General features: G+C 31.0%; 1 protein-coding gene across 1 annotated transcript; it reads right to left on the reverse strand.

Annotated features, from left to right (window-relative positions):
- Nucleotides 1-6,825: 6,825 nt before the first annotated feature.
- LOC122581368 (protein SMAX1-LIKE 3) lies at nucleotides 6,826-10,146 on the reverse strand. Its single transcript, XM_043753593.1, has 3 exons — nucleotides 8,718-10,146; nucleotides 8,104-8,308; nucleotides 6,826-7,993 (listed from the first exon to the last, which is right to left on the reverse strand). Exons 1-3 carry the CDS (start codon nucleotides 9,911-9,913, stop codon nucleotides 6,869-6,871), a joined length of 2,526 nt encoding a protein of 841 aa, XP_043609528.1. The 5' UTR covers nucleotides 9,914-10,146; the 3' UTR covers nucleotides 6,826-6,868.
- Between the last annotated feature and the right edge of the window lie 16,301 nt (nucleotides 10,147-26,447).

The raw sequence follows: 26,447 nt of genomic DNA on the forward strand, positions 1-26,447 counted from the left end.
CTATAAACTATTTCATTAAGGGTGTTATAGGTATATTAGATGGAAATGTTTAAATTAGTGAATAAAAGAAAAGTGTATTTTTGGTTTTCAAAGGTAGAAAGTTAAAAAAAGGTGGTTTGTTTTATTAAATATTATAGATATTTAAGGGGTGTTAGGTAAAAATATTACACAAGTTTATACATTCTTAAAAATAAGAAGTTATTATTATTATTTTTTATAATATACTATTAGATATAAATAAATTTGCTGAACTAGGGATGAGCAAAAAAACTGAAAAACCAAAACTGTACCGGTACCGAAAATCGATACCGATGGGGATTTGGTATCAGTATCGGTTCTTGATTTGGGACAATTTCAGTTTCGGTACTATTCGGTTCGGACGGGAAACCGAAAATAAATACCGATTTCTTTAGGCTTCATTAGAATGAGTAAGAAACCACTAAAGTGAAGACGCAGGCTTTGTATGGTATTTATATACTAGATACTACGTACATGGATGCAATAATACTATCATTAGTACAATCACCTTTGTTACTGTTACAATTCACAAATCATACTACATCAGTTTCTTTTCTAAACTAACAAATCCACATTAGATGAATGTGGTCATCTACTCTAGCTCGTCTGTATGTTCGAAAACTGATATGTCTATTTCTTTTAGCAACTAATAGGTTATATATGTGTTTTTTCCATGTCCATTTGTTTATGCTGTGATTTTGAACATAAGATACGATCACAAAAGTTTTTTTACTTGATTAAAGTTAAAAATGGACTTGAAGTATTAATGTTCGGTATTCAATCGGTATTTCCTGAAAAACCGATACCGGTACCTGTACCAACTAAAATTTTTGGTACGGTATTCGGTTTTTGTATTTGCCCAAATTCGGTATCGGTACTAACCGGTACGGTACCGGTATCATCCCTATGCTGAACACACCATGGCAAAATACATGTAGCACCAGTAAAATCAAAACCCGAATTAAAACAAAGTACGACAAATTAACTAAAAAAAAAAGATGAAATTTTTTGAAACAAATTATTTATGTCAAAGATCATTATTATTTATACACTACGAACAATATTGCATTTGTTTACACTTTTAGATGAGTGTGAACAAATTAAAAATTTTGTCACGCTTTTTAGTATGTAGAAATATATTGAATTAAAAGTGTATGGAAATTTCTCCACACTAAAAAGTGTGTATAAATAAAAGTTCACACTTTTTAGTGTGAACTTTCATAGTTATTTTGTCACACCTTATTTGTTCACGGTAACTTTTTTAGTTACCGTGAACAAATGGAGTGTGACAAAATAATTATGAAAATTCACACTAAAAAGTGTGAACTTTTATTTCTACATACTTTTTAGCGTGGAGAAATTTCTACACACTTTTAATTCAACATATTTCTACACACTAAAAAGCGTGACAAAATCAATCAATATGATTTGTAGCCTAAGCCTAGTGTGCAAATACACAAAACTAAAACTTAATTAATGTTTCAATGTATGAAAACTAATAATATAATTTATATGATGCTTTAGAATATAACGTATATTAAGATATAATATATAATGTAACATCTAATAAATCTCATACAATCATGCATTAAGCTTGATGAAATGCAACAAGGATGGAACATTTAGTCCAAAAAAAAAAAAAAAAAAAATTTAATACTAATTTTCTTATAGATTTTTCAAATATAATTTTCATATTACATATTAGTTCCTTTAACAAAGCTATATTTTATGTTTCATTGAGTTTTGCTACTTTGTAGTAAGTGTTCAAGTTTCGTCATTCAAATGCCTACGTTCGAGATGTATTTTGAAATATGAAGTTTTGAGTCTATAAATGTATATACATTAGTCTATAATCAACTTAATTTGATAATTATGACGTCAAGGACTAATCAACTTAATTTGATAATTATGACGTCATATTATAAATATAAAGGACTGTAAGTCATAGAAAATTTTAAAAAAACTTATCTAAAAACTCTATAATTATAACAATTGTCGTACATATAACGTTTTTCCTTGCTAATATTTATAAATAAAGACCATAAAAATTTAACCAAGTGGTTGAGGTGATGTGCTCTGTAATTTTAATAGTAAGGTTGTGATTTCAAGTCTCACATGTGATTAAAAAAAGTTTAGGGTTTTATGTTGGGTATAAATTTATCTCTATCAATTGTGTCATCCTATAGAAAATAAAGATAACCGGGAAGGCTAATGACACATTAGTAATACTCTGAAAAATTCATAGATGATATAATAATTTTATACAGAATATCAAATTAAACCCCATTATGCATGGACAATAATAAACTATGAAGAAAACATTAAGTACGTCCAATATGTAGAGCTTATCTAGATAGTTGAGATCATGATAGATAATCTAACTAATTATCAATAATCTATACTCTCTATATAAATAAATTATCTCCCAAATTCAACTCTCTACCTTTAAAATACCCAAAATACCTTTAAATTTTAACACATTCCTAACTCACACACTATATCTACCCAATATATTACTAAAATATGTTACTCCCATAATTTTCCAAACTATTTATCTTTATTATTAATTAATTTAAATATTTTCACCTAATATCTCTATAATATTCTTAATAAATTTATTTACAAAATATACATCTCTTAACCATAAAATAACTACACTACCATTTACGTCTATTACTTTTAGATTAATAACCACATCGTTACCACCACCGTCACCAACACCACTCGTTGCCGCCGCCACCACCGCATTGCACATGTACCTATCTCGTTAATCAAATATGGTCTTCACTCTTCATTACATCTTTATAAAGTAGATGATGCATGATTAACCTTAATAATGAAACTCAACTAGGGTGAAGATACTCTAGTTAGGTTTAAAGGATAAAGATTAAAAGACAAATTCCATCCTTATGGTAATGGGTTATAAAAAGTTTAAAGCAAAGAAGATAATCATCTTTTATGGCGATTCTAAAGTAGATATCTTTAAGGTTTAAAGAGGAGATGCTTATCTTTGAATTTCATAATACTAATGTTTCTTGCTTTTGCTTTTTAAGTTAAGTTTTACTCCACTTTTCTCCATTTTTATTAGTAGAAAATAGCGCATTTATATTGAATTAAATCCCACTTTTTACTGCTTTTTCCCTAATATTGGAATGTTGGGTCTTACTAAAACCAGAGGTCGAAAGTTATTCTTTTTGGGAAACACATCACAAACCATAAAAAGTTGTGCTCTTTCTCTTGATATTTCACAGGGAAGATTTTGCTTTTGATAGTTATTTGTAAACTGGTAGAAAGAAATCTTATTTCTTGATGCACTCGCACCTTATAATATATAATACGATACGATTAATTACTACCTTTAATCATAACCCAGATTACAAAAGATGAGTTGGTGGTATTCAACTGAAAATAGTATTTAATTTAATTAGGTACTATATGGACGAGGCATTTGATGTGGAACTATTTTTCCTAATATTTTCTTTAGCTATGACTCTTTGGCTTTCCTATTTATTTAAGTTACGTTATTAATTATTTCAGTTTCATTGTCATTTATCCATCTATAAATTATGATGTAAGTCTTGTTAGTAATCAGTTTTTTGATGATATGAAAAGTTATTTTCTTTCCTCCCTATACACAAGTGTGTGTTAGTGTGTCTGAAATTGCCTAATTATCAGTATTCTTTTGAATCAACGATTATTAGAAGAATTGTTTCTGGGTATTCTTAGAATCAACAGGTTTCAATTATTTATCCTTTTTCCTCGCTGCGTCAGCATTTCTTTTATCATTTAACGCAGTACTTGAATTATGAGAACGCAAAGTTGCAAAGGCAGGGTCATGTTTTGTGTTTTTTTTTTTTCGAAAAAAAAAAGAAGATAGAAGATAAAACTTGCTTGTACAGCCGAATTTAAAAGGATGAAGTGCCACGTTTGGTTCACAAAATTTTATGATAAAATTTGATGGAATTCTGGAACCGAATTTCCTTCCACAATGTTTTTGGTTGTTAAAACATGATAAAATTAATATCATTCCGTATTGACGTGGATATTATCTTCGGAAACCAAATGATGCTTTCCTGAGCGGTTGTATTCCGCATTTGGAAACAGATATAGAACTTTGGGTCTTGCAAATGATAATTCTATAAGCCGTCGTTAAGGAGTTAGCTTAGTGGTAAGACAATCATTTTATAACTTTAAGGTTTCAGATTTGATCTCCCTTTGGTATAAAAAATAATTCCTTTAAGGTACTCGTTACCAATGAAGCCTAGACCCACATGTGAAGTTTAAAAACGCGGGTTCGATCCTTTGGGGTGCCCAGATCATGTGGGGATTAGGATGAAGATATTGTACCGGCATCATATGACTCATACGGGTGAGTCGATGGGTATCCAATTGTGGTACCGGGGCTAGGGTTCTCATCATTACCCTTTTAATAAAATAGTTGTATTTTTATCATAAAATTCAGGGTTGTACTTTTAAATAAAGGTATTTTTTTAACACACGCCAACAACAATCCTAGAGCTGTAATTAACATTTTCCATATTCTTTTTGCTAATATCGAATTTACTAGCTTGACACAGTTTTTCTTATACGATGTAATCATGGAAAGTAGTCGAATTTACTAGTAGCAGGGGTGGACGGCGACACAAAACAGTGCAATCCAATTTATGTGAATGCAATCCAATTAATTTCAGCACTATGTGAAACTAACTTTCTTTTATTCTTAAAATGCACATAAAGTCAGTAAGTCACCACCTCAATGAGTCAATGTAAAACATATTTTTGGATACATCATCATGTACAGATGCATCAACGTCTAATTGAGATCACTTTTAAGCTAGAACAAACAGATTCGGATGAGAACATACATACGTAGAGACACTTGGAAATTGTATTTTACAACTACAAAACAAAAACAAAAAATGGAGTTGAATAATTAAACAAATACAAATAAAGCACGTTTTCTAATATGATGAAAAGAATAAAACAAAAAAGTATATATATGCGAAAATATTGGAGTTGAAAGATTTATCTAGATGAATACTTTTAAGTGCTAAAGAAATATTTCTTGCAGGCGGGTAAAGTTCGTCTTACTTGAAGATGAGTAATTAAAGCGAATGATGTACTAAAATAATTATATATGTTATATATCAAAATCTTTAAACTTTGATTGTAGTTATTTTTTTTTATTAAATAATACTTGATGTAAAATATATAAATAAATTAAGTTTTTAATATACTTTTCAAAGATACAAGCTTAGTCAATTATTATATAATATATACGAATATATTTACCGTCACAACTAAAAAAAACAAAATTGAAACTCAAACTAAAACATTCAATTAAAATGGAACCAAAAAAATACACACTATTCACATCAGTAGCTTCTGATTATTCTAATAAATTTTATGAAAAATGAAAAATTCCCTTTAGAGGCTAGTATACGGAGTAACAGGAAATTAAACATCCCCAACTAGAAATCGAAATTAACACATAAAAATCAGTAATTTCCATTATAGCTAAGTGGTTGAGCATCAACTTTACATGCTGGAGGTCTTGAGTTGAAACCTTCAGTAAAACAGGTTTGAGCCCTGCAGAGGGGGCAAAGTTTTATCCAAGTAAATATCGTGCATTCGGGCGGTTTAGTTGGGAGTTTCTCCTCCTAGGTATTGAGGGTGAGGGGGCCGGCTCCCTAGCACAAACCCGGTTAAGACAACGTAATAGCCTGTTTCGAACAAATTATCCACACCTTTCAAAAAAACTCATAAGAAATCAATCAACACCTTTTCTTTTCACCCTCCGTGCAAAAATCAACACTAGATCACCAAGAACACCCCCTTACCATCACTATATATATAGCGGTGGGTAATTTATAGTACAAGCATTTAAAAAAGTACAAGGTTTTCCCCCTTCTTCATTGTTTCTTCTATCTCCGACCATCATCACCACCACCATGATCATCTCCGACCACCACCATGATCCTCCAGCGACCACGACCATCTCCGGCGAGACTTACACATGTGTAAGTTAACTTTCCGACGAGAATCAGCTTTGTTTTCGAGTGGATACGTTCTAAGCCGTCAAGAGACACATATAGGAATCATATGGATTTGATGGGTGACGATCCAAGAGATGGTGACGGTTTGATGATTCCGCGGTGACATCAACATCGTTAACGACATGCCTTGACCACGTCCGCGTTGATGTCTTAAATTAGGCCTCATTTGAATGCCTCATTGAAATTGCTCTACTTTTTAACTAGAGGTACTTTAATATTATAAAGCCATATATACTTTAAAACTTCTTGTGGGAAATTATAAGCAAATAATTGTATGGAGCCCTTACTACTCTTGATGTTCTATGGACATATTGATTGCCATATATGTTCCACTCTACGCACAAGTTTCATGAAAGTTTAAAGTCTTTTTTTGGAAAATGCATATTGTTCTTCGATCCGGATATATGAACCCCATATATACGCATCATCATCGTTTTTTAAAAAAGATTCATATATTCCGTAATACTTACTATAAACTAAACTATGAGGGTAATAGAATATCAACCCTTCCTTTTTACTGTAGCTATATGTATATGTCGATACAAAACTAAAATTGCGTTCGAATTTCATATAATATGCTCATGCATTAACAAGTGATCGAATTGAAGGTTATAAAATTTATGAATTATTTGGATATGTTTTATTGGATTTTAATTGACATAGAGAAAGAGACAAGATTGACACATATATATATATATATATATCATTAGACTAGCTAATTGGGTTCTCTAATTTAGAACTAGTTGAGACATTTGGGAATTGAAGGATATTAATTAAGTTCAAGATTCAAGATTTTAGAGTGACAAATCTTGAATGTTGAAATTGATACATTTGTCCACGGATTCAACTAACCCTATATCATCCATGGACATAATGCTGGATTGCATTTCATTATTGTCTTCATCATCAAATGAAATATTCAAATCCAAAGATAAACAACCAGGGCTTCCTTCTTCTTCTTTATCTTCTCCTTGTGGTGCTTTCTCTTTCGCTACTCGAGGAGAACATGTTCTTGATCTGGAGGTAAAGCTTTCGCAGCTTAACACGATTATTGCATCACAAAACCCAACTTCTTCACCATTCGAGTGTGTTAGTTTCCCTCTTTCAATCGCCCGTTTAATCCCCATTTGAGAACAATAATCTGCTTGCTCCACGTCCTCGACCAAGAAAACCCTATGTGGATTCATGGACACGGCCTCAGTGAACCTCTCGAGATAGCTACAACTTTGTTCATCTCTCGACCTCTTGTTCCTCGTTTGATCATCAGTTGAATCCACTCTTGGGGATGATGAGAAGTTGCTTAGAGAAATTGTCGTAAAGTATGAGTAAGACCCGAAGACAACCTTAGCCAAGTCCCTAGAAATCTTCTCTTTTGATTGTGAATCAATCCCTTGGAAGAAAAACCAAGTCTCTTCTTTCGGTTCATCGTTGTTTGCCTTGTCTTTTCTTCTAAGCATTCCTGATCTACATTTCAGTATTGTACTCACAATATCAAGAACAATATCCTTCTGGCATGTAACCTTCTCTTCCAATGCATTGCATAGGATTTTCAGATTTTCTCCGTTGAACGCCTTGAATCTTTGCACATATTCCACCTCCATGAGATGTTCACTTGAAGAAACTGAGTTGGGAGCGGAGTTAGGATTTGATGGAAATCTTTGTACCTCATCATCATGACGACGATGATGATTTCGTTCATGGTTTTTCTCTAGTGCTGTAAAATCCCAAAGTTGACGCTCATCTGAGGCTCGGTTTGAATCAGGATTATTTTCTTGATTATTGTAAGAAAAGCAAGAAGAAGCTGGTGGTGAAACGGACGAGTTGAAGCTTAAGCTTCTTTGAAACTTGGATTTGTTTCTGTGAACTGAAGTACATATTGAGTTCCATTTCTTGCACAGCTCTCCTACTGAAACACATTCCTGAAATTACGTAAAATAAGAATTAGATTAGCTTAGATTATGTATTACTCATATTTTAGTAAAAGTAGAAGGCATATATATATATATATATAGTACAGAAAGTATGATACCTTATCTTCATTATTAATTACTACTTTCTCATCAGCAAGCCATGAAGGGAGGCTTGATGATCTTGAGGTTTTTGCTTCACTCTCAAAATTCACTGAGCAATCCATGCAACATGTAAGTTGCTTATCGTTGTCTCCACTTTCAAGCATCCGTCGACTATCCCCATTGTTGCCATTACTCTTGCTTCCACATTCGTTTCCAATATCACTGTACGTAACAAAATGATCATTTAATTGGAAATAAGATTAACTTTTAGGAGCCCTGAAATTCCAAGTACTTGAATCTAGCTAATTATTATATGATCAAGTTTAAAATATATAATAAAAAGGTGGCTATATATTTTATGTTGTGCAGGTAATATTCATTATGATCAATGTCACTACTTTAGAAATTCTATGATCAGAAAGTGAGACAGAAAGAAGAAAAAGAAAGTTGCATATAATTTGATGAATTTCATATGAATACTTTATTTCAAATGTGAGAAAAGAAGAATCAATTTAGTGAAAGATGATTAAAGCTAGCTAGGGAACTACTTGTAAAGAAGAAATCCATAAAAATCATAAATCAATGAAAATGTGAAATTTGAAGGCTCTAATAATGGTGGTTGTATATATACCTCTGTGGAACAAGACTCAAGCTTAAGCTCCCAGACGGTATCGTAAGGGGATGAAGCTTCCAAATGATTTCGAGGGAAGGGTCACCATTTCTACACTTCATGTATGTTTGAAAAGATGATATCCCCATTACCCAAAACTTGCTACTAATCTCTTGATCATTAGTACTACTACAAACTAGCCTTCCTAACTCCATAATCAAGTGCTCAATTGGACAATAATATCCCCTTCTCCCATTACTCCATGATGAACTAACCCTATACTCGGTAATCCACTTAAGATCTCCCAAATAAAGCACAACCCCTCCTTGCATAAACCCTTTTACTAAGTTCCTTAGCTCTCCAAGTTTTTGTTCTACGCCAACTCTAGAAAGTTGACTAAAAGAGAAAAGAGGAAAATTAATGAACTTGACATTTTTAAGAGTTTCATGGACTTCTCCTTCATCAACCTTGTCCATCACACCTTTTACTACACCTTCAATGGTGGCAACACACTCACCCACTACCACAAGGCTTCGCGACCACTTCTTTTTTAGGAGACTGTCTATTACGCACATCACATCCTCGTTCCTCACCTTAACGACTTGATTATTATAAAGGCGGTTTTCACCATTATTATTTTGTTTTGTACTACTTGAAACAGAAGGAGGAGGGGTTGTTTGATGAGAGGATAATTCTAGAGAAACAACTTGCTCAACATTGTTTTTCACTTGGGTACTAGAAAACCCGGCTTCTCTCATCACCCTACTAACACTAGGGTCATCTAAAATCGATAAAATCAGCTGTTCAAGCTCAATCTTTACAGCGAGCAACGGCTGTTGCTGGTTCTCTACCGAACCACGCCTCTGGTGAGCTTGAGCCCTCTTGAAAGCCGCCACGAGAGCGTTTGAAATCGATGGATGTTGGGACGCGTGGTTTGGGCCTAGCATCATTGGGCTAGAAGATGATGTGGGTAAACGGTTTAAGGCGACATTAAAGCAAAGCTCGAGAGCTTTGCATTGAAGAGGGTGGGAGTTGGATTGGGATCCAAGGCAAGCTGACCGAAGGAGGCCAGTGGCCGAGGAGAGCATGGTGTTAGCCACATGAAGAGGGGTTACTTGAGCATGACCACGGCGGCGTGCAAGCGTCACCGCCTGTTTTATGATGGTTGCCGCATCGGAACTTAGAGCTTGTTGGATAGTGAAACCACCGGCTCTCATATTTATTTATTTTTTGAAGAAAATGAACTTTTTTTCAAGTATAAGAAAATATAACTTGATCAATTGAAATCCTTGTCGACACACATATATGAACTTTCAAGTGAAAGATATAGTTATGATTGGATAGTGAATTAAGAAGCTAGAATAGAGGTCATAAATCAATACAGATTTAACTATTAGCTAGATATATTATAACAAGATCTAAAAAATATATATATTAATTGGGTTTAATTGAGATCGAGTGAAGTGTTAGGTTGTGTATATGGAGATTATGGTGAAGGGAAAGAGGTGTGTGCTTTGCTTGTGGGAAGAGGTGAGCTAAGATTTTAGAGGAGGGCCAAAGTGGGATTTTGTAGTGGAAAGTGGAATGCATGTGCTGACAAGCAGCAAGCTAGGAAGAATTCACCAGTCCCAAAGGCAACTCAGCTTTAATTGAATTGAAGCGGAATCAGGAACTATATTTGTACCATTTTCTTACATGATCAGTACCACTTTGAGTCTTTATAAATCAACCCCATCATACTAATAATTATTATGAACATTATACAAAAAGGCTCATATATGTATTGATACGAGAATCATTTATATGGTATAAGAATAATGAGAATTATTAAATTGTAATAAGATTTTCATATGTAAATTGTATAACTAAACAAATTCGTTCATATATAAACCGATCAAGTTATACTTAATATTATATATGTTTATATATGAATGGTTTTTCACATGAACAGTCAATATATTTTACGGTTGTCGCTACAGTATTAGAATATTTACTTTAATTTCTAACACGTACACAACTACACTAAGATTTTTTATAACAAAGGCCGAAGGGAATGGGGCTGCTAGCTAGTCGATGGCATAGCCCGGGCTACGAGTCCGTTATATTCATGTAGTGTAATTTTTTTTGAAAAACGATGTATTATTTATTGGTGCTACGGGTCAAACAAATATGAGATACCCGTTAATGTAACTAATTCTAAAATTTTGAAAGATTATCCTAATAATAAAACTTATGAAGACATACTTATGCAATTAAATGATAAATCGAAACTACCAAAGTGCCAAAAATTCTTGAAAATCATTAAAAGTATCCAAAAATCTTTAAAAATCGTTAAAAATCGTAACAATTTAGCCGGTATCGTTATTTTACGTCGATAAGGCTAGCTATAAAAAAATTTGTGCTACTCGTCCCTCTCAATCCTGGGTCCGCCACTGAAAACACTACCCCACTATGCCGCTTGGCTTTCATGCCACGACCCATCCTATACGTCTCATTGTGTTTGACCATTACATCACATAAATCAATCATTGAAGTTGTCTCATCCATGACAATTTCGTTTCCGCCATTTTTTCTAGCTAGGCTACTCAACCGAAGCATCAACACATGCAAATAGCCTCAACCAAGGCCATATCGTACCTTTCACAAAATATAGATCATTGCCAACAAAAAAAGCTTCTAAATTAAATCAGATCACTATACAAGTTCAATTCTATTCATTCATCAACTAGCTAGCTAGCCTCAACGTACAATTGAACCTTAATTATCTGAATACAAGTTAATTATTGATTCCTCTACCATTTCATAGATTATTTTCGACCCTAGCTAGTAGTTGGTTGGTGTACGTCGAAGTATATTAAACAGAATGATTGATTAATGCTATTATTCCACCACTTTATGCTCATATATAAAAGCTATATATATATATATATATTTAATCAATGATGAGCGATTCTCTGCATACAATCAATTCAATGTTCTTTACTATATCAAAATTTTTCAGAAAATTTCATCCGTAAGTAATAAAATTTGAGACATGTTAATTTTAACAGTTGATTATTGTCAGCAAAAATCGGATCACTCTTGGAAACAGACCAAACTGCGCGCATGACATTTAATATTATCGAAACAAGGTGGGAAATATGTGTGTACATGTGAAACAATTGACTTATGTAGTACAAGAATTCAAAAAAAAAAAAATTAGTACAAGAATTAAGATGAAGATGAAGTGAACTGTCCACGTACGTTTGGGCTCCTATACTTTTGGAGCTCGTATAAATTAATGACGACAAGCATGTCATCCAACTTGTGATAAAAATTTGATTTTAACCCATTTTATATATATGAGCAATTTGCAAATGTGGAGAAACTACAATATGAGACCATATATACGTAGATCTGATATAGATAGACATTTTAGCTATTTCAAAACACGTAAAAAAATTTTTAGTAATCTCGATCTAAAGCTAGTGAGCAGGTTTATATATTAGATATACATTGTTTAGTTGTCTCAATCCTAGGCGTGCTAATGCATGGAAAGGAGAGCTATTACACTACCACTCACTATTGCCATCGATCCTATATATCTTTTTATTGTTCATCATATATGTTTATTTAGTTTTATTATCGAAGACTATATATATATATATATATAAAAATATAATAAAAATCAAGAGCAAAGTAACCATAAAAACCACCCTACCAAAATATTCTCTTACACAAAAAACGAGAGATCTCCCACATTCATTTTTCAATCATCTTCCATCTTTGATTTTGGTTCATAAAGCATCCTTGCTTACCTTTTTGATCAGTCTCAAGGTCCCATATATGTATTTATTGCATTTCAAAATATTTACCGCACCAAAAAAAAGTTTAGTTGATTATATTCACATATTTTTATAATATCTTCACACTTAAATGTATAAAAATATCAAAAATAATTGTTCGAGAAAAATAACATAACAATAATTAATATGGTCAGATTTGGGCATGTGCAACCCGTGCAAACGAGCATGACCCAATATTTTATAGAGGCCCAAAATTTTGTTGCTTCAACCATATATATAAATAAACAGAAAAGGTAATTACAAAATGTTAGAGCATTCAAAGTGTCTTTCACTCAACTTTTAAAGAGAAGTCCATGTCAACACCACACCAGCTACACATTATCCCAAGAACTAATCTCCCAAAATATCCACAATGCCAGGACTAATATAAGACCAACTATTTATTCAATTTTACACCTTTGACAGAATAATAATAATACTAATACTAATAATATAGAAAATAAATCATAATAATAATTAATATAAATAATATAGAAAATATGTTTATTCTAATGTGGTTTTTAAAATTACATATCATTAAAGGGCTGAAAATTGAAAATTAATAATAAATAAAGTAAATAAATATATATAGTAAATACACCAACTGCGTCCTGACTTGTTCGTTTTTTTTTTTTTGTAATGCTTCGTTCCTGTGGGGACGGATGAACGGAAAATGAAGGACGGACGACTCACACCTAGCGGTGTGCACTCATCCTACATCGGAGAACGGATGATGAACGAGGGCGTTGTGAAAGCTCTTCTATTTAGCCTATTGGTGATGCTTTTTTCTTCCATTTACTAAGTATATACATTCGAACCTAGCATAAGCAATGTGATTTTTTTTAATTACATAGTCTTTTCCTTTTGTTTTTTAATAAACTGGCAAGAGTGTTTGTTATTAATTTTTTATATTTATTTATCAATATTATTCTTACTTTATTTTTAGTTTATTATAATTATGAAATATTTTTTTATCACTAACTAAACAAAAAGAACATGAACAACAATGACTTACGTTTTAAAGATTGTTAAAATATGAGGTTTATTTTAGTATAGAATAGGACCTTTATAAACCATGAGACGACCCTGCAAATTAAATATCTTTTATTATACTAAAACACAGTTGCTTTAATAACTTATCGACCAATCACAGCTCTCGATTTCTTAATGTTGACTTTTTTTCAATTTTGACTTTAATTTACACTTTTTTTGTTTTTCATCACAAATTTGCACTTTTTACCCAATAGTTTTAATATAATAAATAAATAATAATAGCTTATGTATATTCGATAAAATAATAGCTAAAATTTATCCAATAAAATAATAGCTAATATATATCCAATAATATGTTCTATCATATATATAAAACTAAGTATATAAAATAAATTAAATTTATTGTAAATATATTAAGATTTTAGTAGTAATTGTACAATTTTAATTTTAATATATATATTAAAAGACAGTTGAACTAATGACTTATTAACCAATCATATGCCTCGATTTCATCAAATTGACTCTCGCTGATTTCATCATTTAGTTTTTACATAATTTTATTTAATTAATAAAAAACAAATAACTAAAATAATTATTTTTACAATGTTATTAAAACTAGTTTCTATCTATAAAGTCCAGTTTTCACACACGAACAATTGTACATTACAGTATCTCGAGTTAAGTTGAAAAGGGGCTTTAAGGTGCTAATATATGACAAAGATGACAAGACAAAAAACACTAGAACAAATTTCGTCTATAAATAATTCTTTCAAATGATAAAAGAGGGTATATACTTCCAATATTCTTTTATTACATTAGTTTTCTTTCTATAAGTTTAACATTTTTGACATTTGAATTGAACACTCAGTATCCACTTATATCTTCAACTTTCACTTTATAAACTTTTATGAGTTACATGTATTAATATCTAATATTAATAATGTCGTAAGTTTCATGTCTAGTATTGAACACGAGTTTAAAATCTAGTAAGAGTACATACGATGAACTCGATAAAAACATCACATTTGAAAATGTGACAATTTCTGCTTAGGTATTAAAAGTCCAACTTGCAAATTAAACTCTACACTTTAAAGTGTACAAAAATTTCCCCACTAACGTAAGCGTGGTTTTTTGTAGTTTTATATTATTGTCTATTTAAATTCATTCATAATATGACATTTTTATTACATAAAAAGTGTGCTAGATTTTTTATTTTTAAATACGTGAAAATGAATTACACTTTTGAAGTGTCAGAAATAAAATTGAAAGAGAGATCATCAATGTTAATGACAATGCTTTTCCTTTTTTAGCAGAAAACATCATCAATTATGTTAAGCTAATAGCAAGATGCTAGATAAAAGTATTACTCGTATTACAATTATCCGTAGTAACGATTGGGGATTTAATTAGGGGTGTTTGTGGCTTGGTTTTACCCGGTTAAACTGTAAATTAACCGAACCATTTAAAAAGCCGAAAAAAACCAAACCATTTTTGAATTTGGGTTTTGTTTGTAACCGAAACCGAATTATATATTTGGTTTTTGGTTTAGTTATAGGTATATTAGAATGAATATGGTTAAACCGAAAAAACCAAATAACTTATACTAACATTATGAATTTTAAAAATACTTAACACATTTTTTTTTTATGGATAATTATTAATGTATTTTTTACTTTTGATGACTAACCACTTTTTTCTGAAATTAGAAAAAATTCAAGTGACAAACAGTGAAGAACTTGATGAATAATTTTTAATAATGGTGACAAACAGTAATTTAGTCGTTTCAGTACTTTATAAATCTAGTTCTTTGTCGAAGACTATGTTAGTTATATATCTATTTTGTGTTTGAAGTCTAAATTTATTATTTTAGTGAAAATTTGAATTATGAACCTATTTTGGTAGAACAAAACTTAAACCAAAAAAAATGGTAAATTTGTGTTTTTCATATATGGTTTTTTAGGTTTTAAACCGAACCCGAACCGAATTCTAATTTGGTATTTGGTTTGGTTTTTCTATTTTGATTTAGGTTTCGGTTCGGTTTTGGTTTTGAAAAATAAAAAGAAAGAAACCGAAAAACCCGAACCAAATAAACCGAATAACCAAAAGCTGAACCGATGAACACCCCTAGATCTAATTGCCTGTCGAGCAATAAAAAACTTGAATTCTTAATCCAATAAAAACAGAACAAAATGGTATACGTATATATAGGGTAAAATTCATTGAGAACTATTCACATATAAACATAGGTAATTTTAAGTATAACTTGATAGTTCATATGTGAACGAATATGTTCATATATAACCATTTGCATATGAACATCAAATTATAATTTATAAGTTCTCATGCTTCTTTCAATTCATATAGTTTTTACATAAACTTTTTCCTATATATATGATGGCTTCGGGCATTATTGTCTTTTTGAATTCGAAGCAAGACATATTACGATTCTTTTTGATGTTTTGGAAACACAAAATATATATATATATACGTTTAGGTGTTTTCATTAACCTGATATGTGGCTGGGATTTTAGTGCACTGAATTTAGAACATTCATTTTGATTACGCTTGAAATGATTAATTATGTCGCGAATATCTACTTTTGCTCAAGATATCTAGTTTTATCTCTATTAATGTAAACATTAACCATAGTCTCCAAGGGTGACTTCAGGTTGCAACCGATAGCATACTACTCGCTTGAATGTCACTACTAGGGTTCAAACTGCTAACCAATTAACTAACACGATATTTTAAAATTTTTTAAAAATAATAAAAATTAACCATGGTTGTATATGTAGAGCAATATTTCATATATTAGATAGACTAGATTACGTATCGATCATAAATGATGGATTGGTATATGGTTGAGAATGAAACTGAAAGGTATTGGGTTCAATTCCTGATTTGAGCAAAATGAGCATAAGTTTGTCATTAAAAATAAAAAATAAAAAAATAGACTACTAGATTACGTAGCTAGCCTCTGCACAGATATCCCTCTACCTTTCTATTAATTAAAACCTGTAGACATATTGAAGAGGATTCGTCAATAGGTATCTAGTCAAAAAGAGATATGGATGATACGTCTATCTATCTTTGGGTGATGGCCTAAAAAGACATACAAACTTAACACACACAGAGAGTGAAAAAAGAGAGCTAGCACCAAATAATTTGAATGCAAAGTAGTGTTTCTGCCCCAAAATGCTACAAAAGGAGTGTTTGAATGAAACAAAGGTACATAATGTTGTTTATACAAATCTACCTCTCTCTCTCTCTCTCCCCCACACATCTTGCAGACACATATAGCTAGTTGGACACATATAGCTAGTTGGAAATTTAACTAAGACAAAAGATGAATAAAGTGTAAGAGAAACCATCAATTAAAGCTCTAATTAAAACTTTGACGACTGCTGAGTGCTGAGTCCTAAATTTCTTCATATGCATCAAAGTAAAAAACTTTATTATATTTCTACTGTTTACAAAGTGTCTAGCTAGTCATTGGTCTTCGATTGCTTTTGCATAAAGCAAAGTACTTACTCTAGACCTTACAAGACGTACGGTCCGATCTAGCTTAATTGTTCTAGTGAATATAAAAAAATAAAATAAGGCTAATTAACTTGTCAAATCTCTTCTCTTCTCTTCTCTTCTCTTCTCTTATATAAATAAAACAAAATTGTTTCCAGAAACTTTTTTCCTATGTGTCATTCCAACATTTTTTTTAAGCTATTTTTTAAAAATATATAATGTCATAATTATTTTTCTTTATTTTCAAAAACTCTTTAAGCTCTTTATTTTCTACAAGTTATTTTTCTTAAGTTCTTTAATTTTAATTTTATATTTACCATTGATTTATGTTAGTTACTTTTTACCTTTTCATCACCCTAATCAGTTTACATATTAATTTTCATCTTTATAAGTATATTGTTATCTCCATATCAAAAAATATACTCGTAATATATTGACAACAACAACGATACCCAATCCGGCAAAATCCGAGTTTGGGGGAGGTGGAATGTAGACAACCTTTCCCTTACATGAAGGTACAGAGGTTGCTTCCAAAATGATTTCTCGCCAAAAAGAGGCAAAAGATAGAGTGTAAAAATTTTAGTAACCATACATGTCGGTCAAATATCGTTTAACTACATTACAATTAGAGAAGAATAGCATACACCACATTACACACTTTAGCGCAAAATGGACAAAACATAGTAAAAAGGGCATTTAATCCTATTAAACATGTCCATGTGCATACAACAAAGCAGGAATCCAACAATTACGAGCAGTATGTGTACGAACTCCCCTAAACCCCCTCCTAGCAAACCAAAGAAGCAAATAGGGTTGAACCAGACATACATAAAACTCTCCTAAATTACATACATAAGTCTATATATTTGTTCGTTTTAACTTTTTAATTAAGCCGCCCGGTTTAAACCCGAGTTTATTAGCTAGTATAAGCATAATATTAATTAGTTATGGAAAATTGATATATTTATATATCTACTCCCTAATAAAGCAAATCCCCTCCCCAATTAAATATATCTGTATTTGAATTATCTTATTTGTCCTTGGGCTTTTTTGTTTTTTTCTCTACTCCCTTATAAAGCAAATTAAAGGGTCCTTTTTATTTTTAGTAATTTCTGTCGTTGAATTACCAGAATTGTCTTTGACAATTATTTTAATAATTAACACTTTAAGCCCTTATCTTTTTAAATATTCCACTATATATCACCTTTACATCAACCTACATCATTTGAGACTTGACACCGCCACCACCAGAAATAATACCGTTACCGACAATACTAGACAGTCGTGCCCACTAACACCGCCGCATTGTGCGGGTACCATACTCGTATATATACATATATTGATATAGTGAAAAGTTATTTTAGAAACCCCAAAAATTGAAGAAACTTTTAGTAACTTTTTAAATTAAGTTCAATCATTGATTATTCTTTAAATGACGATTGTTTTTTTTTATTGTTTTCGAGATATTTAACGTAATTTTGGATTTTACGATTATGTAAAAGCATACATTATCATCAGTTATACAATTACGTGGAGATATATATATTCAATTATCACATGTGCGTGAATAGTGCTATGAGTACATCTGTGCAAATCAATCATATGTATGCAGTACTTTGTAAATAAATATCTTCATGAGATAAGTGGTAATTAATCAAATGTATACAGATAGTCTTATGAACATTTTTAAGAAATTATATAGTCATATGAACATGTGTAAGCAATCATATAAAGAAGGTTTCTAAAAGTTTCTGTAAATTTTTGGTTCCTAGTATGACCTTTCTATATATATATATATATATACTCCTAAAATTCTTCCTATTTTTTTTTATATAATCAAAGAAAGAAGGACAGTGCCCTTTTGCAAGTGAAGAAATGTATATATATAGTGAGATATTAATTAGGGACTTCTGTTTTCGGTTTTTATCTGGTTACTGGATCGAATCTTGTTGAAGGCCTCATTTCACCTTCTTTTTTTTCTCGTTAGTCCTTATTTTCCAATTAATTAAAAATTGGTTTTTTTCCAGCTTGACCTATAAATCCTCAAGGACCCCCTAATGTTGTCTTAAGAACCATTTTATTTGGATAATTTGGAAGCATAGAAATGAAGCTACTATCAATTCACTCAAGCTGTGTGCTGAAAGTACCCTTTCGGATATTGTGTCTTCATTGGTTTACTATTGTGAAAAACGGATATATGTATATATTGGAAAGAGTGGGAGTGTAAGCCTCTTTCGATTTTATCCTATCTCTTTTAATTTGTATAAACTGTTGGCGCAAACAAGCTTTTTTATACAAGTTTTTTTTTATACAAGTTTGATATTTAAAAAAGGAAACGCTTTTGATTGAGTATTCATAGATAAATGACACGATTAACGCTCTTGTTTATTCATTTAACTAAATGACACGATTGAATCATTCATATTTGTTTACTTACTGGAAAAAAAAGAAACTTCTTCTTGAATGATTTGCAAATTGTTTGATGAGTTAACGTATCATTCGGGTAATGATGAATCCTCTTAAATTAATAACTTAATAATCCTCCTAGCTATTAAATGATGACACAAGTAAAAATCAGGGGGTAATATTAAAAAAGAGAATGAGTGAAATCCACATATCAAGTTTTGAGGTTTTAAGAGGATTTTTAGGATAATATTTAAGAAGATTAATCATTTTTCTTTGAAACCATGATATGTTCCTCCATCCAATGAGTTGGTACTTGGGTAATTAACTAATATAAATATTTGTGGATAGATACATATATAGAGCAACTGAATATATATATATATGTAAAACTTGAGGTGACTTAGGTGTCTATCAAGAGAGGAAAAAAAAAAAAAAGGAGGAAAAGCTTTAAAGTTTTTAAAGGTTGAAATTGCAGAGAGAGAGAGAGGAGTGGAAAAAGTTGCTCAAATTTTGACATGACAGCCTTGTGTTGTTAATAAAGTGGGATAATCGAATTACGTACCACAAGACGTTCCTTTTCCAAAAAGTTGCTTATTCCATGTGTTGCATTTAAACCAGCTTATATTCTTCATCACTTTCCCTAGCTATATATGAGTATATATTAATTCATTATTTAAGTTGCTATCAAAAATACTTCTCCTTTCTTTGACTGTGGTTTTTTTAATACTATTAGTGTAACATAAAAAGAAAGTAAAAAAGAGAGAGAATAATACGATCATGTACAGGTACAATTTAGATTCAATGCACATATATATATATATATATATATATCATACAATTGAGAATTATCTGGTAGCATATGCTCTGTATGCTTTTTGCTGTGGAAATCTCTATACAAACAATTGATCAAAATGCGTTATGCCAGTCATGACATGGTGTCTATATATATATATATATATACACACATTTAATTTGAGAAAATACATGTTAAAAACCAGGAGTTGATGACCGTATCATACGACGTACCGGCCGCCAGCCTTCTGATTGATGTGTTATTGTTAGCCCGAAGAATTATTATGGAGTAATATATAAATTAACATCAAAAGGCTAGCTGATCTGGAGCAATTAATTAAGTGCATGAGCGTCGGGATTAAACTTTATCACGAGTAATATGTATATTCGTGATCTACAAGTAATTAAGAAGCTAGGTACCTTTGACACCATATCCTCGAATTAACATATTAAGTATTTTCTCGATCTTGTTGGAAATCAGGCCCAAATATTACTCTTAACTCACTCTAAATATATATGATAAAATATATGGAGAATATGATATGAAAAGAGAGATTGCAAAAACTGCACTTTTATGCCACAAAATTAGAAGTCTATAAATAACGTACCTTCCATTCCAAACTACTAGAAAGCCATGATCGCACTTAAACATTCACAACCATCAAACCCGGTCAAACTATGACTTAATTGGTACACACTATCTAATAACTAGACAAACATGTACTAAAATACTAAACAAAACAGTAATAAATAAGTCAAGATTAATATCCCACAGATCTGTTATATTTTGCTAATTAATTGTGTGCCACAGAGTGAAATAAGAAAAGCTCAACAATCTAAGTCACAACTCACTGGATATCCGACCGCTATTACATTACGTATATTGGATCATCAGGACACTAGCTTAGAAATGTGGGTGGAATAGTGGGCCGTAACATCACCAATCACTTTCTTATGGGCTAGTTTCAAGCGCCCAATTAAAGAAGTGAGAAATTTATATATACGGCCCAGTTTGTTATATATGTGTTTCACTGTTTGACTGATCATTATTGGCACTTTACATGTGAAGGAGTCGTGTTATTAGTTCCATTAATGCTTGATCATCTTCATCAAGCTTACTTTTAATCTCGATCGTCGGTGATAACTTGATTTAAATATTTGAAACAACATTAAAGTAAAACTTTAAACATCAATAATGCATATATTGAAAAACTCAAAAGAAACAAATTAGCTATCCTAATTGGCACACCACTTTTTTAGTTGTATATCACACATGTTTTAGAATGTTATATTGTACGATCATATGAAACACTTTTTAATGCGGTGAAATAAATAAAGGATTTTGCAATTTGTAGCTCTTTGGGTTATGAATAAACTGCACTAAATGTTGTCCACAAAAATAATCTTTCGTGGAAAATAATTTTCAACCAGGAAATGGTAACTATCAATGAATGTTCATATTTGAGTATTTGCTAACGGAATGCAGGGCTATGACTAACAAACTCCAAAAATAAATTAAAAGCCCATAGTACTAAATAGACACTCGGCTGACCGCTAGCTAGAAAATACGTATATATTCACCTATGACTCTTTTTAAACGAAAAAATAATAAAGAAAATAAATATATTCAACTAGTTATACCTGGATACTATTCTAAAAAATTCTTACGTTTTTCACAGTCAAACTGTGATAACTGATGATGGCTTTAACTCCACTGCTTTCCTATTAGTAAGTGACAGTAGTTATTGGTATGTAATCATCTGGGCTAGAACTAGAAGTATCCCTAACTGTACCGAAAAGTCGCTTATTTATAACAATGTGTAGGTATTTTTTAAAAATTACACAGGACCAAATATTTAAAGGAATGATACCAAAATATGCATTTTGGTCTCTAATCTTTCATAGAATGATATTAAACTATAAAAATAAATACTATACTAGATCTTAATATTATAACTTTATAAAATACTATATATACAGGTAATTGCGATTGTACAAATACTTAATTACTATTATACTATCAGTATTTCCCATTATAGCTCAGTGGTTGAACATCAGCTTTACGTGATGGAGATCTTGAGTTTGAGACATGGAAAAGACATTTAAATGAATTTCACAAATAAAGTCCTGCAAAGGGGGCGGAGTTTTACCCTAATCAAATGTCCTGCCTTCGGACGTTTTAGTTGGGGGTTTGGAGGCTATCTACCACCGTACCACGGACCCGGTTAAGACAACGAAGCTAGATCCCATGTTGCGAGCAAATGATCCACATTTTAAAAAAAAAAAGAAAAGAAAAAAAACTATTATACTCCCAAAGGTATTTATAGTATGTATAAATACACAAGTAATCAAATAATACTAGAGTGGGAATGGGTGTGTACTAGTACCATCCCGTATTAGTCCCAATACCGACGGTACGGGTCCCATATGTCACCGGTACCGCCGTACCGGTATCATTCCCGTATAAGGTGGTATTATCCTCGTCCCAATCTCAAAAACTATAAGATATGCATTTCGGTCCCTATCCTTAATGGGGTTCGTACAAATCAATACGTGATCCATGATCGGATTCAGTGTTTTTTTCTTTCTTTTTCTTTTCTCGTCCCTATACTAGAAAGAGAGGCAAAACTTGTTCTAAATTTAAGAATCAAGCCCATAAAGATCATGTATAGTATAGTAGTAGTATAGTCCTAGAATATAAATGGGCCTATAAGACATGGGCGCTCTAGAAAAGTTGATAAAACTCGAAAGCAATTTATGCAGGGCTGTTGGTTTATCTATTAGGCTTTTACATCAAAACTCAAAAGTTACATCCTGTATTAGGAGTATATCACAGAGAATAAAAATTAAGAAAGGTGAATAGAAGTTTAAAAATAACTATAAATTATTCATAGAGAAGTAAAATTTGAAAGATTGTTTTTTTAATTTTAAAGAAAAATGAGGAAGAGATACAATGTCATTATATTCTTTCACATATTGTAGCTAGCGTGTGTAAATGCCATGTAATGGTAGTAACTTGAATCATGACATCATTTTTAGCATACGAAATAATGATTTTCAGTTTTCTGGTAGAACTAATTTTCCGTCATCTCGTAAGAGGTGATGTTGAAAGTACCTATTAGACAACTTATATAATAAGTAGATTTCTTCACACTACATGGCTTTAGGTGTAGATATAGCCATATAGGTACACCATGGTTTTTTATTTTTGTAGTATAAAATTATGCAAAAAGTATTAACATTTTTATAAAATGAGTTACTTTGGTCTAAATATATACTTTTATGTACATCAAAATTGGTGATAATATAGATATCCACATGATTTTATTACAATGAGAGGCTAAATCTTCCCACTTACCTTCAATGCAAATATCAAATTATGCGTAATAATATATCGATGCAACCTTTTCGAATCTGAATAGTATTTTCAAACTTGTTCATGATCAACGAAAGTCACTTTCTTTTTTCTTTCGTTTAAATATCCATGAAAAATTTGTTAAAATGAAATGTAACTATTGCACAAGATGTATGTGATTAATATATGATATGATGTAAAATTATGTGTGTAAACTAGAACAAAATAAATTAATAAGAAGATCTAGAAAAAAAAAAACTGACGAACTACACATACTTATACAATATGTTACTACATTTTAAAACTTCTTACAGTTAGTGATATATTTTTTTTATAATTACACATTCTTATACAATTTTTTATCTAATAATTTCAATAATTTTCAAAGGAATGAAAATAAATATGAACATCACCAGTAAGAAAAGGGGTTTTGAAATTATTTTGTTGGGTATTTGACAAATGTATGTATAGGCGACACGGGACACGACACGGGACACGGAATATTACTTGCTCTCTCTCTCTTTAGGATTAGATTTTTTTTAGAACATGTTTTTCTTAAACTATTGACAAGAAAATGGTTAATTCTATTAAAATAGTAACTTAACTAGTTCTGGGACCGTCGCGTCTCGGCGGAACATGTTTTTAACAAAAAAAACTTTGGATGCAAACAATATATAATAATATTAGTGTAATATAAATACAGTTATAGCAAATATTAAAATCTATCTATATCTTTAAAAGATATACAGCGATAATAAATAACGTATATAAATAATAATAATAATAATAATAATAATAATAATAATAATAAGATGTATGAAAAACATATAACAATTTAATGACTATATTAATGTATACAATAACACTTTGACTAAGATCATGTAATATAATGTCTTGCTTAAATGTTACAAGAACATAAAAAGTAACAATGATAAAATTTAATATATATTAAGACACGATATACATATAACAAATCAAACGAAAATAGTCATAACCAATGTTTAATAATGATAAGAAGATGTATAAAAAACATATAACAATTTAATAGCTATATAATGCATACAATAACACTTTGACTAAGATCATGTAATATGATGTCTTGCTTAAATGTTACATGAACATAAAAAGTAACAATGATGAAATTTAATATATATATATATATATATATATATATATATTAAGACACGATATACATATAACAAATCGAAGGAAAATAATCATAACCAATGTACTGTAAACGTGTCAAAGTTTAGAAACATGAGATCCTCAAAAATTTGATGCCTACAAAACGGAAAACGAAAACTATGATGAAAGCAAAAGTTAAAGGATAAAAATTTTAGAGGGTAAAATGAAAAAGACAAATAATGAAATTTTGTATGTTATGTACATAAAGTTGTACTATATGATGGGGTAAAAAAATTAAATGACAGAAACTTTAAGGTATAAAAATAAATAAAAAATAAAATATGCATAATGACTTGTACATTTCACGTCAAATTTACAACCGTATTACTTATTTACACGGGTGAATTTAAAAAATTGACAATAAATTATCATACTAAACACTTCACCAAACCACCTTAAATATTAACAAACTACTCTTAAATCCATAGAAGGTCATAAGAACAAAGATATAACAATTACCTTATAAATCATTTGTCATAACGTTGTGTACCTTATTGTGTTATTGGTATATATTCTCATTTGATATGAACTTTACAACTTATTCAAAGGTAATTATTGTAGCAAGTCGGTGAAAAGAGGGTGCTAGAAAGAAGGGTATTTATTTTTACCTAAGGTAGATATTTGTTAGGGAAGAGTGATTGTGGTGTTGTCTCACACCCAACTTAAGTGGAAAAAATCCCCACAAACTATTTCTTAAATATTTTTTATATAGTGAATAAATGATTTCGCCCCATGATGTTTATAGAAAAAAAAAATCAAGAGGTGAGGGATTTCTCACCCAAGTTGGATGTGAGACAACCCCACCTTCACTTCCATAGGTAAAGAGTAAAAAAACTTAAGATTTTAGCTATGATGCAATACATGGTTGTACATTGTATGCTTAGAGAACTTGTAAAAGCATATAACATTTTAGAATATATATATATATAATAGGGTGATGACATCCCCTCCACCCATCACTTACTCACCACTAATTTTCAACCGATCACGTTATGTCACCTCAAATTCACCACTTATTCACCATTTACCTAAATTTTGTTAGCATTGCCACCACTCACCCTTGATGTTCGTTTTTATTTCTGCTTTTAAATTTATAATAATGTTGTACAAGTAACTATCTTAAAACACACAAACACTTATGAGCAGAGAACTCGGTCAATGCAATATAGTCTAGTGATAAGCTACAGGATCGTTCGCATGGACGCTTGCACTACTTAATCTAATAATATGTGTAATTCTAGCGGTTGTGGTGTTGTCACGATTTCATATTATACTAATGCAATAAAAAGTAAATAAAAACCGCAATCACTTATTCAGCGAGAGACTCAGTTTGAAAATAGTTTGAAAAAACAAATAACAGTAATAAAATTAAAATACTTGTTTGGCATCTCCGATCTCATGGTACGACCAAATACTATCCTACCCGTTTGTTGGACTGTTGGAAACTTAATCACGGCTCAGATTCTCGTTAGATTCACTTTGCCTAATTACTAGTGCTGTCGTTAGACTCACACTAACCTATAAACAAATTCTCGTTAGATTCATTGTTTAAGCATTAATGACTTAAAGTTTGTGTTACTAGTTCATCTTTTAGTTACCCGGCTCTTAAGTCATGACCAGATAATAATTCTCTCCGATGACCACAATGATCGGTTACAAGTCACTGGATCGCGTCTA

This window comes from Erigeron canadensis, chromosome 1 (genome assembly GCF_010389155.1).
Source record: "Erigeron canadensis isolate Cc75 chromosome 1, C_canadensis_v1, whole genome shotgun sequence".
In the NCBI taxonomy this organism is placed as follows: domain Eukaryota; kingdom Viridiplantae; phylum Streptophyta; class Magnoliopsida; order Asterales; family Asteraceae; genus Erigeron; species Erigeron canadensis.